This window comes from Populus nigra, chromosome 8, assembly GCF_951802175.1.
Source record: "Populus nigra chromosome 8, ddPopNigr1.1, whole genome shotgun sequence".
NCBI lineage: Eukaryota > Viridiplantae > Streptophyta > Magnoliopsida > Malpighiales > Salicaceae > Populus > Populus nigra.
In genome coordinates, this window is record NC_084859.1 from 1,577,996 (window position 1) to 1,590,966 (window position 12,971).

General features: G+C 34.6%; 3 protein-coding genes and 1 long non-coding RNA gene across 5 annotated transcripts in view; 3 read left to right on the forward strand and 1 right to left on the reverse strand.

The window, feature by feature from the left end:
* LOC133701364 (ATP-dependent DNA helicase Q-like 4A) overlaps positions 1-8,113 on the forward strand; it is a 54,453-nt gene extending 46,340 nt beyond the window's left edge. The window contains exons 23-26 of the mRNA XM_062125256.1: positions 6,670-6,802; positions 6,889-6,983; positions 7,239-7,316; positions 7,407-8,113. Coding sequence (XP_061981240.1) covers positions 6,670-6,802; positions 6,889-6,983; positions 7,239-7,316; positions 7,407-7,737 — 637 coding nt within the window. The 3' untranslated portion in view covers positions 7,738-8,113. The remainder of the gene's footprint in view (positions 1-6,669; positions 6,803-6,888; positions 6,984-7,238; positions 7,317-7,406) is intronic.
* Positions 2,447-12,771, reverse strand: LOC133701370 (uncharacterized). Of its 2 annotated transcripts, XR_009843558.1 has the most exons (6): positions 11,648-12,771; positions 11,454-11,523; positions 5,968-7,019; positions 5,707-5,842; positions 5,514-5,583; positions 2,447-3,140 (listed from the first exon to the last, which is right to left on the reverse strand). It is a non-coding gene; the product is annotated as an uncharacterized LOC133701370 (long non-coding RNA). The 2 variants fall into 2 exon arrangements; XR_009843557.1 differs by lacking the exons at positions 2,447-3,140; positions 5,514-5,583; positions 5,707-5,842; positions 5,968-7,019 and adding an exon at positions 8,104-8,654 and having other exon boundaries at positions 11,648-12,745.
* Positions 3,980-4,557, forward strand: LOC133701367 (uncharacterized). Its single transcript, XM_062125261.1, has one exon. It carries the CDS (start codon positions 4,021-4,023, stop codon positions 4,378-4,380), a length of 360 nt encoding a protein of 119 aa, XP_061981245.1. The 5' UTR covers positions 3,980-4,020; the 3' UTR covers positions 4,381-4,557.
* Positions 8,899-10,166, forward strand: LOC133701366 (uncharacterized). The gene has a single exon (XM_062125260.1). The coding sequence runs from the start codon at positions 9,502-9,504 to the stop codon at positions 9,859-9,861; it is 360 nt and encodes a 119-aa protein (XP_061981244.1). The 5' UTR covers positions 8,899-9,501; the 3' UTR covers positions 9,862-10,166.
* Positions 12,772-12,971: the final 200 nt, after the last annotated feature.

The window sequence follows — 12,971 nt, forward strand, 5'->3', positions numbered from 1 at the left end:
ATCTCATAACTCGAGTTGCGGGTTTGGCGAGTTGACCCAGTTGACTTGAGTTCTTTTTTGACTTTTTCATTGGCATTTTTTTATATTTCATGATTCGGCATTGGTTTGATTGTGAATTAAGCTTCATGATTTATTTTGTTTTATTTTCTATGAAGTTATCCAGTCTTATACTCAGGTCACGTGTTTTGCGGGTTAACATCGGTAGACTCAAGTTGTTTCATTGTGTTCTATTTTTAAATTGATTTTTTTTTACATTTTCAACGTTTAACAATGAGTTTATTAAAAATTAGGCTTCATAATTTATTTTGATTTTTTTTAATGGGGTTATCACAATATCATGACTTTGATCGCAGGTTCCAAATATTAATCCGTGTTAAATCAAGTAATTTTTTCATCTACTTTTCATGAGGTTATCTTGATATGATGACCCGGATCACAGGTTTGACAGGTTAACCTAGATATTTTTTTGTTATTCTGTAATTAATTATTTTCATTTACATTCTTCAACAATGAGTTGATTGGAAATTGAGCTTTGAGCTTTGTAATTTGTTTTGATTTATTTTTTATGGGGTTATCATTGTCTTATAATCTAGGTCATGAATTTGACAGATTAACCTGCGTTAGCTCGAATCCATTCAATATGTTATCATTCTAATATTATTTTTTTAAAAAATATTGTCTTGAATTTTTGTTAATCAAATAACGTTTTTACAGGTTTCTAGGGTTACTTATGGATCCATCAGGTCAATTAGGTCACATCGGCTCAATCTCCACACAGTTTTAAAAAATATTTACTTGAAAAATATTAGCGATGCCTTGATGTTTCTTTTGTATGCTAAAAAAATTGATCTGACCCGAGGAATAGAGCAGGTTAACGATCTAGTCTATCAACAAAAACTAATGGAGGGAAATCATTGTTCCTCTCCTTGAACGCTACTATTTAAGTGTTGTTCATTGGAAAGAAGGTGGATCGTGCCACACCAAGGGTTGGACCAAACTTTTCCAACACTAAAAAAGGATATTCATTTGAGACAACCAGGTAAAATTAACTAAAACGTAGTCTGGGATATGAGATCGAAAGAACCCGTAAAAAGAAAATTAAAAAGTTCAAAGCCTAATAACCTAATGTCAAAGATTAAAAAAAAAAGAGCTTCAAAAAATACAATGCCGAAGAAGAAAACTTGAGTCAGCTCGGGTAACTTGACAAACCAACAACCCATGATATGATTTTGGGATAAAAAAGAGAATTTCAAATGGATGACCTAGTACAAAAAGCCAAAGTTTGATGAAAAAAAATGTAAAAAAAAACTTCAGTCAATCCTGGTTAATTTACCAACCCGCTATCAGAATAACCATACAATAGAAAAAAGTTAAAACATAAAAAAGTTCAAGGGCAAATAATTGAATGTAAAATGATGAAATTGAAAAAAAAAGTCATAAAAAAATTCAAGGTAAAAAAATTCAAGTCAACTTGGGTTAACTTGACTAACCCATCACACACGACATGAGATATGGATGTAAAAAAAACTAGACCTCCAAAAAAGAGCCAGGCAAGAAAAGCCTAAGTTAAATAAAAAAACATTGTGAACAAAAATGCAAGTTGACCCTAGTTAACCTGATCAATCCATTCTTGAAATAACAAAACAGAAAGAGAATAAAACAAAATAACAAAGCTTAGGGCAAATAATTTAACATAAAATAAAAAAATAAAAATAAATTTATAAAGAAATTGAGGGGAAAACACCGAGTCAACTCAGTTTACTTCGTCTGACCCGCCACTTGTGGCATGAGATCAGGATAAAAAAAATAGACTTCCCAAAGAAAGACCTAGCGAAAAAGACCGAAGTTAAATAAAAAAATATTGGGTAAGAAAATGCATGCTAACCCGGGTTAACTTGATTAACCTATACTCGGGATAACCCAAAATAAATAAATAAAATGAAAAAATCACATAGGTCAAGGACCAATAATTTAACACCAAAGTACAAAATTGTTGAAAAAAATGTAAATTCATTAAAAAAATCAAGGGAAAAAAACATGAGGCAATTATAGTTAACTTGATTAACCTATCACCCAAAATATGAAATCGAGATAACTCAATAAAAAAAAAGAGTAAAACAAGAAGTTAAGGGTTTAATAACTAAATATCAAAAGATAAATTAAAAAAAAAATCAATAAAGACCTGCCTTGTTGGGAGACAACTATATAAAAAAAAAATAGCAAAGTAAAATATTCAAGAGGATGATCATAGCATTAACGGTGAAGCACTTCCAGATAGAAGTCAAGAGTGAGTTAGAAGGTTTCAGCAGTTGCGTTTGAAGCTTAAGATGGCCAATAACTGGGCTGGTGTTTCAAGATTCAGCCGTGTAAATTGTGAAACTAATTGTGATTGGATAGTAATTGTCGGTCTAATTAATGCACTGATTATTGTTTTTAAAATAGAAAGTTGGAATATAAATATAAATATAAATATAAAACGAACAAACATGTTTCCGATTACAAGATAAGTATGTTTTTTTTTTTTTTTTGATGTCTAAACTATCTATCCTCGGAGTCAAACGTCATTGCACGCCCCTAGTGCTGACGGTCTCGGTCGATGGCACAGATACCATTTATTCTTTGGGCTACCGAGCATTTCAAATCAGTCGAACTTGAAATCCAAACGCGATTACTCGATGCGTGCTGAGGAGATCGAGCGTAAAGAACAAGGATAAGAAACCGCTGCCTGTCAAAAAGAAATCGTATAGCCTCCTCCGAGTAGAAACGTCATTGCCCACAGCGCTGACGGTCTCTGTCGATGGTACAGACGTGATCCGGTGTGGCAAATTTTTCAAACCTCGCAAAAATCTTTGGATTACATGTATGCAACACAGACACCGAGCATTTCAAATCAGTGGAACTCGAAATCCAAAAGCAATTACTCGATGCATGCTGCAGAGATCGAGCGTAATTCTAGCATTATTATATTATAAAAAAATATATTGTGGACCTTGAATTGAAAATGACTTCAAATTTTGGACAGGCATGGAAGGACTTGCCCTTCAACAATATCGTGCACCTTGTTGCTTATTCGAACAAAAACCTCGCAGAAATCTCAAGAAAATGCAGGATGAAACTTTGGGCGGACTTAGAGCACATGCCTGCAAGATCAAGAACCAGCTTTATCTAAAATCACAAGAGCCAATATAATAATGGTAAAATACAATTAACTGATAACAAATCTTATGCAATGTATTATATAAATCTCCATTTTTATATTTAACTTACCCATTGTAAAAATTATTGAGCATGAATAATAACTACATAAACATGTAATTAATTTTTTTTTGTTAATGCTCAATATTATACTGATCCTAGAATAATTGAAGTGAGGAGTGAAAGCCTCGTCTCTTAAGAGGGGATATTATCCCAAGTTTATGACCCAGACTTAAAATGAATAGGGAACCTAGATAAAATTATAAATGAAACCTTTTAAAATATAATTTTTAAGAAATATATTTTAATTTATTATTATTCACGTATGTCTAATAATAAAAAGAATAATTTTCATTTCATAAAATATAATTGAAAAATAAACCTTATTTATTCTTGTAGTTTTTTATTAAATGGGGTCCTTGGCCATTGTCCAAGTTGCCCAAAATGCTCTAGCTCACTAAACACTTAGACAAGCATGCAAGATCTTCAGCAAGTGTTTGGTTTTCGCAAGTTAGAACGAACGAGATGCACGAGAGGCAATACGAGCGTACCTCCTGGCTCATTTAGTCTTTGAAAAAGCGTAGTCATAAGCCTGCGTTTCTCTTGTTCTATCTACAAATAATCCATCAAGATTCAAATAACGCCATGCGAAATCGATCAAATGAACAAGATTTCCGAAATCTCTCGCTCGATGTCTTTCTACCGTGAATACAGTAGCTAGCTAGTATAAATTAATTAACAAGCTCCTTGCAAGAAACCATATCAATCCAGCAGATAGCTTAAACATAACCATTTCTCTCTTTTTTCACGACCCTTGAGAAAAAAATGCAGATCTTCAGCAAAGTGTTGAGAGATACTGATGTCCGTGTTCGGTTCTCGTTCCCAACTCATTGCTTGCAGCATTTAGATTTTGCTGGAAATAATTCTGTTGATTTGCATGTTAAAGATAGCTCTGGTGAGCTTCGAGTTATTCGTTGCCTGAAGAGAAAAGAAGATTATGACAAGCCAGTGCTTTCTAAGGGCTGGCTTAAATTTGTTGCTGATTATGGACTGAGAGTTGGTGACAAGGTTGTTCTTCATCGTGAGGATGACCAGAACCTGGGGTCACAGTTCAGGATTGAAGTTAAGAGGAGAATCAATCTGTTTGGTGAGGAGGTTTGGGGTGATGTGACAAGAGCTAACTAGCTGTTATTTGCATGGAGCGTCAATCTGTTTGTGTTTGAGTGTTTGTAGTGATAATCAATGTTCTTAGCATCAGTCTAATGAAATAAATATGTTGCTGTTCTTGGTTTCTTGAATATGTATTACGTGCATGTAATTCCCATCATTAATATATGTACTGATCTCAAATTACGTTTCCAAGAGTTATGTTTTTTTTCTTCTTCAGGTTTTCACGTACTTTTCCAGGTTTTTCAACTTTGTAGGTTTTTTGTTTTTATTTTAATTTTTTTTTCAATTTTGTGCGCTTTTCAAGTGTCTGAAAATGAAGATTTCCATTGATTTAAAACCATTTAGACTCCATATATATAGTTTTTGAAATCACGGGAACTAACTCATTGGTGATGCTAAGAAACAAAGATCGATTGATTCAAATCCTATGGCGTCAATATTGAGATATAATCCTATTGTAATAACATATCATTTATAAAATTATATTTTTTAATCTGATTATTAAATTATACTGAAATTTTACAAGGAATCTCCTAATATATTATGATACCTCATGTTAAAAATTTAAAAAAACCTTGCAAAACTGTCAATTCCATTTATAATTTTGTTTTGAAAGTGTATCCTTTTATCTTCTTTTTTTTTAGATTTGATTATTTTTTAATTTTTTTATTTAACAATAAATTTATTAAAAATTTATCTATATAATATTTTTAATCAAATTATATTTTTATTAGTTGTATAAAAATTATGTTCTTTAAATTAATATTTTGAATTATAAACAGTTTGGAACGATATGTGAAAACGCTATGAAACTAAAACGTGAAAAAACAGAACACTAACTGGAACGGATTTGTTTAAACAGAGCAATTGTAACATGGACTCCACCATTAGCCTGTGAACTCAAGATTCCAACTTCCCCTTTCCTTCCTAGTTTATGTGAAGTTTGCTTACTCATTCACATCAAAGGACAGTTTTCTTTTCTTTATTTTTCTTTTGTAAAGAAGTTTGAAGCATCAGGAAACTAGCTCAGTATTGAATTGAAACATGTCTAGTCCTCTAAAATTCACAGAACGTAACAGGGATAGTGAGAGTAATTCAATAAAGAAGCACTCAAACCATATCATACATAACTGAGAAGAGAAACTTACTTCGTTCCTCCTCCTCTTTTGATAAGCCCAGATGGAGGGATTCACAGAAGGCATCATAAGTGCCCCAAACCTGTAGCAAAACGCAAAGAAAGTTGGTTGGTATACAAGACTCCTGCTAAGGAACTTGAAGAAAGAAAGCGATTTGGCATCGCTGCAGCAGCTAGAGAGATCTTGAAAGAGATGCTTAGCCTACCTCTTTACATGTATCAAAAACAAGAACACCCAATATTCCAATTCTGGTTCACATCCAAGATATTGAAGAGTTCAATGCTTCGGTCAATGCAGACGAGAGTGTTGAGGTCAACAGCCAAGTCTCCATGATTTGCTTACTAATTGGATCCTCAAAAACAAAGAGCAAATACCATGAGAATATTCGAAAGCAATAATTGAAGGGGCTAAGCAAAGATGCCGTTCATATATATTAAGAGATTAGGTAAAAAGAATGGGGAACTACCCGGAACGTAGGACGAGATTGCGTTTGAAGGAAAAGAAGCGGTATTATTTTGACTCAAAATCTTGGAACAAGTACAAATAAGTCCTTCTCCTTTATAGTCTGGCTAATCTGCCCCCAAGCTTTGTCTTGCCTTGGCCTTTTGCCCTCTCTCACACTGCAGGTATAAATCATGCTCGTCTTCTGTTTTCGCAGATACAAAACCCCAGCACTTATATTTGGAATACCATGATTAGAGGCTACTCTAAAGCCAAAATGGGCCATAGTGGCTTCTTGTTTTTCTGCCAAATGCTTCAGAATGGCGCTCAAATGGACTGTAGGAGCTTTGTTCTTGCGCTCAAAGCGAGCGAGCAGTTTTATGAGGGAAATCAGTTCATTGTGTTATTCGAAAGATGGGTTTTGTTTCCGTGATGTTGTTTCAAGATGGGTTGGCTCGTTTTTATGATCTGCGTGGTTGTTTGGTGCTTGACACTTGTTTGATGGAATTCCTGCTAGAGATGGATTTTCTGTCTATGACTGATGGGTATTCTAAGCGTAAAATATGGAGGCCGAGAGTTGGATGAAGCCAGCAAGCTTAGCCTTGTGCTTTGCTTAGCCTCACATATTATGATCCTCTGGACAAACCATCATCATTTAACCTTTCTGTTTTTCATAGCTGAAATGAACAGGTAGGATGCTGATTCTGCTATCTCATGCACCTTGTAGATTCCCTTCCTCTGTAAAAGCTTCAAAACAGGGCAAATCTGAGGCTACTCCAGCAAAAGGCTCACTCATGTCTGGGAAGTTAAGTCCTCCGCAAGCTGGTAGTCCTGCCCAAGCTCAATCTGAAGTGGACTTGGTATGCTTATGTCTTGGGTTTTTGTTCTCTTCATTCATCATGATTGATGAGATCCCTGACCATCTATTAAACTTTTAACATGACAGAACCTGTCGGCCAAACTATTTTCTGCTCTGCGAATGCTTCGAACTGCTCTTCTGAAAGAAGCTGGAGATGGTGTTATGGCGTACCACATATTTGGGTGAGCTTTCAGGTTTTTCCTTTTCAATCTCTGTTCCTGTACAATATATATATATATATATTGAAATCAATCATGCTGAATTTGAAAGGAGCCATCTATTGGAATATTTATATATATATATATATATATATATATATATATATATATATATATATATATATATATATATATATATATTGAAATCAATCATGCTGAATTTGAAAGGAGCCATCTATTGGAATATTTTTCCTGATACGCCCCCTTGTTTCCGTGTAGTAATGCCACACTGCAGCACATGAGCAAAAGAATTCCCAGAACGAAGGAAGAACTCCTGGAGATCAATGGCATCGGAAAGTAAGTTTTGATTTTAGTCTGTGTGGTGATTATTTGGCAGGGCATTCTTTCTGTTATTCAGGGCTGAAAGGACATTTTCCCAATATTCAGGGCCAAGGTCAGTAAGTATGGAGATCGAGTGCTTGAAACCATTGAATCTACCATTAGGGAATACAATAAGGGAGACAGAAATAGTAGCGGTAGCAACGAAAGTACTGATTCAATAAAGAGGAGAAGAGATGCAAGCAAGGCTCTGAATGGGAACATGGAAGAAGAAGATGAATTCACCAAAAGCACTGGTCGGTCAAAGAAAAGGACAGCGACGAGGCAGAACAAAGGTTCCGAGGTTCATAATTCTATGGAGCCTGTTAGCTGCAACCACTTCCTAGATGATGACCTGGATTTCAAAGATTCCTATCATGATCTGGAAGCTGATGCTTAGAAGTAAAGGATGAAGAGGATTTTACTGGGAGAGTGCTGTCATCATGGTAAAATCCAGGCAAGAAGGTGCCAAATTCTAACCAAAATATGTGTCAAGAAAATGCCTTGCAAGAGGATGATCATAAGTCTTAACTCTTTCAAGAGGATGATCATAAGCACTTCAAGATGGAAGTCAAGAGGAAGCTAGAAGGCTTCAGCAGTTGCGTTTGAAGCTTAAGATGGCCAATAACTGGGCTGGTGTTTCAAGATTCAGCCGTGTAAATTGTGAAACTAATTGTGATTGGATAGTAATTGTCTGTCTAATTAACGCACTGATTATTGTTTTAAAATAGAAAGTACAAATATAAATATAAAAAGAACAAACATGTTTCGGGTTAGAGAGATAAATACAAAATATAAAAATAAATATGATTACAAGATAAATATGTTTTTTTTTTGTCTGAACTATGTATCCTTTCTTTCTTAATAGGAACCCTTTGGGAAAAATTAATAAAGAATAAAGAAAAGAAACCGCTGCCCGTCAAAAAGAAATCACATAGCCTCCTCCGAGTAGAAACGTCATTGCACGCTCACAGTGCTGACGGTCTCGGTCGATGACACAAACACTATTTATGCTTTGGGCTACATGCACACAACACAGACACCGAGCATTTCAAATCAGTCGAACTCGAAATCCAAAAGCGATTACTCGGAGCATGCTGCGGAGATCGAGCGTTATTCTAGAGATTATATTATAAAAAATATATTGTGGACCTTGAATTGAAAATGACTTCGAATTTTGGACATGCATGGAAGAATTTGCCCTTCAACAATATCGTGCACCTTGTTGCTTATTCGAACAAAAACCTCGCAGAAATCTCAAGGAAACACAGGATTTGATGAAACTTTGGGCGGACTTAGATCAAGAACCAACTTTATCTAAAATCACAAGAGCCAATAATAATGGTAAAATACAATTAACTTGTAACAAATCTTATGCAATGTATTATATAAATCTCCATTTTCATATTTAAGTTACACACTGTAAAAATTATTGAGCATGATTAATAACTCCATAAACATGTAATTAATTTTTTTTTTGGTTAATGCTAGATAATTGAAGTAAGGAGTGAAAGCCTCATCTCTTATGAGAGGACATTATTCCAAGTTCATGACCCAGACTTAAAATGAATAGGGATCCTAGATAAAATTATAAATGAAATCTTTTAAAATATAATTTTTAAGAAATATATTTTAATTTATTATTCTTCATGTATGTCTAATAATAAAAAGAACAATTTTCATTTCATAAAATATAATTGAAAAATAAACCTTATTTATTCTTGTAGTTTTTTATTAAATGGGGTCCTTGGCCATTGTCCAAGTTGCCCAAGATGCTCTAGTTCACTAAACACTTAGACAAGCATGCAAGATCTTGAGCAAGTGTTTGCTTTTCGCAAGTTAGAACGAACGAGGTGCACGAGAGGCAATACGAGCGTACCTCCCGACTCATTTAGTCTTTGAAAAAGCGTAGTCATAAGCCTGCGTTTCTCTTGTTCTATCTACAAATAATCCATCAAGATTTAAATAACGCCATGCGAAATCGATCAAATGAACAAGATTTCCGAAATCTCTCGCACGATGTCTTTCTACCGTGAATACAGTAGCTAGCTAGTTTTGATTTATTATAAATCCAACAAGCTCCCTGCAAGAAACCATATCAATCCAGCTGCAGATAGCTTAAACATAACAATTTCTCTCTTTTTTCACGACCCTTGAGAAAAAAATGCAGATCTTCAGCAAAGTGTTGACAGATACTGATGTTCGTTTTCGGTTCTCGTTCCCAACTCATTGCTTACAGCATTTAGATTTTGGTGGAAATAATTCTGTTGATTTGCATGTTAAAGATAGCTGTGGTGAGCTTCGAGTTATTCGTTGCCGGATCAGAAATGGAGGATATGACAAGCCAGAGCTTTCTATGGGCTGGCGTAAATTTGTAGCTGATTATGGACTGAGAGTTGGTGACAAGGTTGTTCTTCATCGTGAGGATGACCAGAACCTGGGGTCACAGTTCAGGATTGAAGCTAAGAGGAGTATCAAGCTGTTTGGTAAGGAGGATTGGGGTGAAGTGACAAGAGCTAACTAGCTATTATTTGCATGGAGCGTGGCTGTTCGGCCAACATCCAGATATATATAGAAGAATGAATTTCCTAAGTTTGGTGTTTTTTTGTGTGTAAATTTATGTACGTGTTTATGTTTGAGTCGAATTAAATAAATATGTTGCTGTTCTTAGTTTCTTGAATATGTATTACGTGCATGGAATTCTCAGCAATAATGGATTTAATTAATTATATATAGAAGAATGTTGCTGTTCTTAGTTTCTTCAAGTTTTTACATTTCCAGGTTATTCAATTTTGTTGGTTTTTTATTTTTTCTATTTTGTGCGCTTTTCAAGTGTCTGAAAATGAGAATTTCCATTGATTTGATGGATAAATAAATTGAAAAGAATAAAAAAGAATGGATTTAAAACCATAGAGACTACATGCATGCATGCATGTGTGTGTGTGTATATATATATATATATAGTCTTTTAAATCATGGGAAATTCATTGGTGATGCTAAGAAACAAAGATCATTGTTTCAAATCCTATGGGTCAATTGCCTTTTGTTTTGTCTTGAATGACTGATATATTTCAATTAACTGATATATTTCAATTAACTGAACAGATCTTATCTTGTTTAAAATCTCTGTCCATTCCATAAATTCTATTTAAATTTCAGCGGAACTTTTTAGTTCTATTTTGCACAAATGATATATATTTTTTAAATATTATCTAGTTTTACAATATTAATTATATCTTTCAAACCGATTATTCAAACTGATCATTGAATCAAGCTGAAATTTTATGACAAGTCTCCTGACATAATATGATATCTCAAGTTAAAAGTTTAGAAAAGCCCTGGAGCATTTTTATAATTTTATTTTGAAAGGTTATCTTTGTGTTTTTTTTTTTAGATTAGATTTTTTTTAATTTTATCATTTAACAATATGTTTATTGAGAATTGAGTTGCATAATTTATTTTATTTGAGGTTATTATAGTCTCATGACCCGGGTTATAGATTTAAAAAAGTTAACCCAAATCGATTCAATATGTTATTGTCTCAATATTTTTTTTTTAAAATATATCATCTTGAATGTTTTTTTAATTAGATTTTATTTTTATCAGTTATCCATATTGTTTTTAGACTTATTAAATTAATTAAGTTATACTTGTTGAACTTTAATTTTTTTATTAATATTTGAAATTTAAATTTTATAATTTAAATTGAGTTTACACGTAGATTTGAATTGAAATTAGGTTTGGTGAATTATATATATATAAACAGTATCCTATTAAAATGAAAACCATTTAAAACATTTTATTTGAATTGAAAAAACAGAACGCTAACGGAACGGATTTGTTTAAGCAAAGCAATTGTAACATGGACTCCATTAGCCTGTGAACTCAAGATTCCAACTTCCCCTTTCCTTCCTAGTTTATGTGAAGTTTGATTGGTTTTGTGATGTCTCAAGAGGACAGTCTTTTTTCTTTTGTAAAGAAGTTTGAAGCAAGCAACCATCAAGAAACTAGCTCAGTATTGAATTGAAACATGTCTAGTCCTTCAAAATTCACAGAGAGTAATTCAATAAAGAAGCACTGAAACCATATCATACATAACTGAGAAGAGAAACTTACTTCTTTCCTCCTCCTCTTTTGATAAGCCCAGATGAAGGGATTCACACAAGGCATCAAAATTGGCCCAAACCTGGAGCAAAAAGCAAAGAAAGGTAGTTGCTATACAAAAGATCCTACTAAGGAACTTGAAGAAAGAAAGCGATTTGGCATCGCTGCAGCAGCTAGAGAGATCTTAAAAGAGATGCTTAGCTTACCTCTTTACATGTATCAAGAACAAGAACACCCAATATTCCAAGCCTGGTTCACATCCAAGAGATTGAAGAGGTCAATGCTTCGGTCAATGCAGACGAGAGTGTTGAGGTCAACAGCCAAGTCTCCATGATTTGCTTATTAATTGGATCCTCAAAAACAAAGAGCAAATACCATGAGAATATTCGAAAGCAATAATTGAAGGGGCTTAAGCAAAGATGCCGTTCATATATATTAAGAGATTAGGTAAAAAGAATGGGGAACTACCTGGAACGTAGGACGAGATTGCGTTTGAAGGAAAAGAAGCGGTATTATTTTGACTCACAATATTGGAACAAGTACAAATAAGTCCTTCTCCTTTATAGTCTGGCTAATCTACCCCCAAGCTTTGTCTTGCCTTGGCCTTTTGCCTTCTCTCACACTGCAGAGATAAATCATGCTCGTCTTCTGTTTTCGCAGATACAAAACCCCAGTACTTATAATTGGAATACCATGATTAGAGGCTACTCTGGAGCCAAAATGGGCCATAGTGGCTTCTTGTTTTTCTGCCAAATGCTTCAAAATGGCGCTGAAATGCACTGTAGGAGCTTTGTTCTTGCGCTCAAAGTGTGCGGCGAGCAGTTTTTTAGAGTTTTAGGAGGGAAATCAGTTCATTGTGGTATTCGAAAGATGGGTTTTGTTTATGCTATGTTGTTTCAAGATGGGTTGGCTCGTTTTTATGATCTGCGTGGTTGTTTGGGTTTGGCTTGACACTTGTTTGATGGAATTCCTGCTAGAGATGGTTTTTCTGTCTATGACTGATGGGTATTCTAAGCGTAACTGTTGGGATGAGACTGGAAGCTTTTTGACTCGATGTCAGTGGAGGGCAATGTAGAGCCAGAAGAGCTCACTATGATAGCCGCTCGTTCAGCTTGCTCGCAGAAGGGGGGTTTGAGATTAGGGAAGAGTTTTCACGAATATGTAAAACCAGAAATGTAAATCACCATGAATGTGAAATGTGGCTGCTTGGATTCTGCAAGAGGGATTTTTTTTTTTAGTTTAATGTGGGTGTCTGGGTCCGCTTGCGTGCATTTCGACTAATCTCACGGGCCCTGAAGTTAACGATTATGTAAGCCTCCAGTGGCCATCATATGAGCAATCACAAGACTTGAACCTGAGATCATAGAGGGAGCAAATCTCTTGATCCTAAGCTCTTACCACTTGGCCACCATCTAGATAGTTAAGAGGGATCTTTGATACCATGGGAGTTAGAGATGTGTTCTCTTGGACGAACAAGGTTAATGGGTATGCTAAAAGTGGCGAGCTAGAGCTGGCAAGGATGTCGTTTAA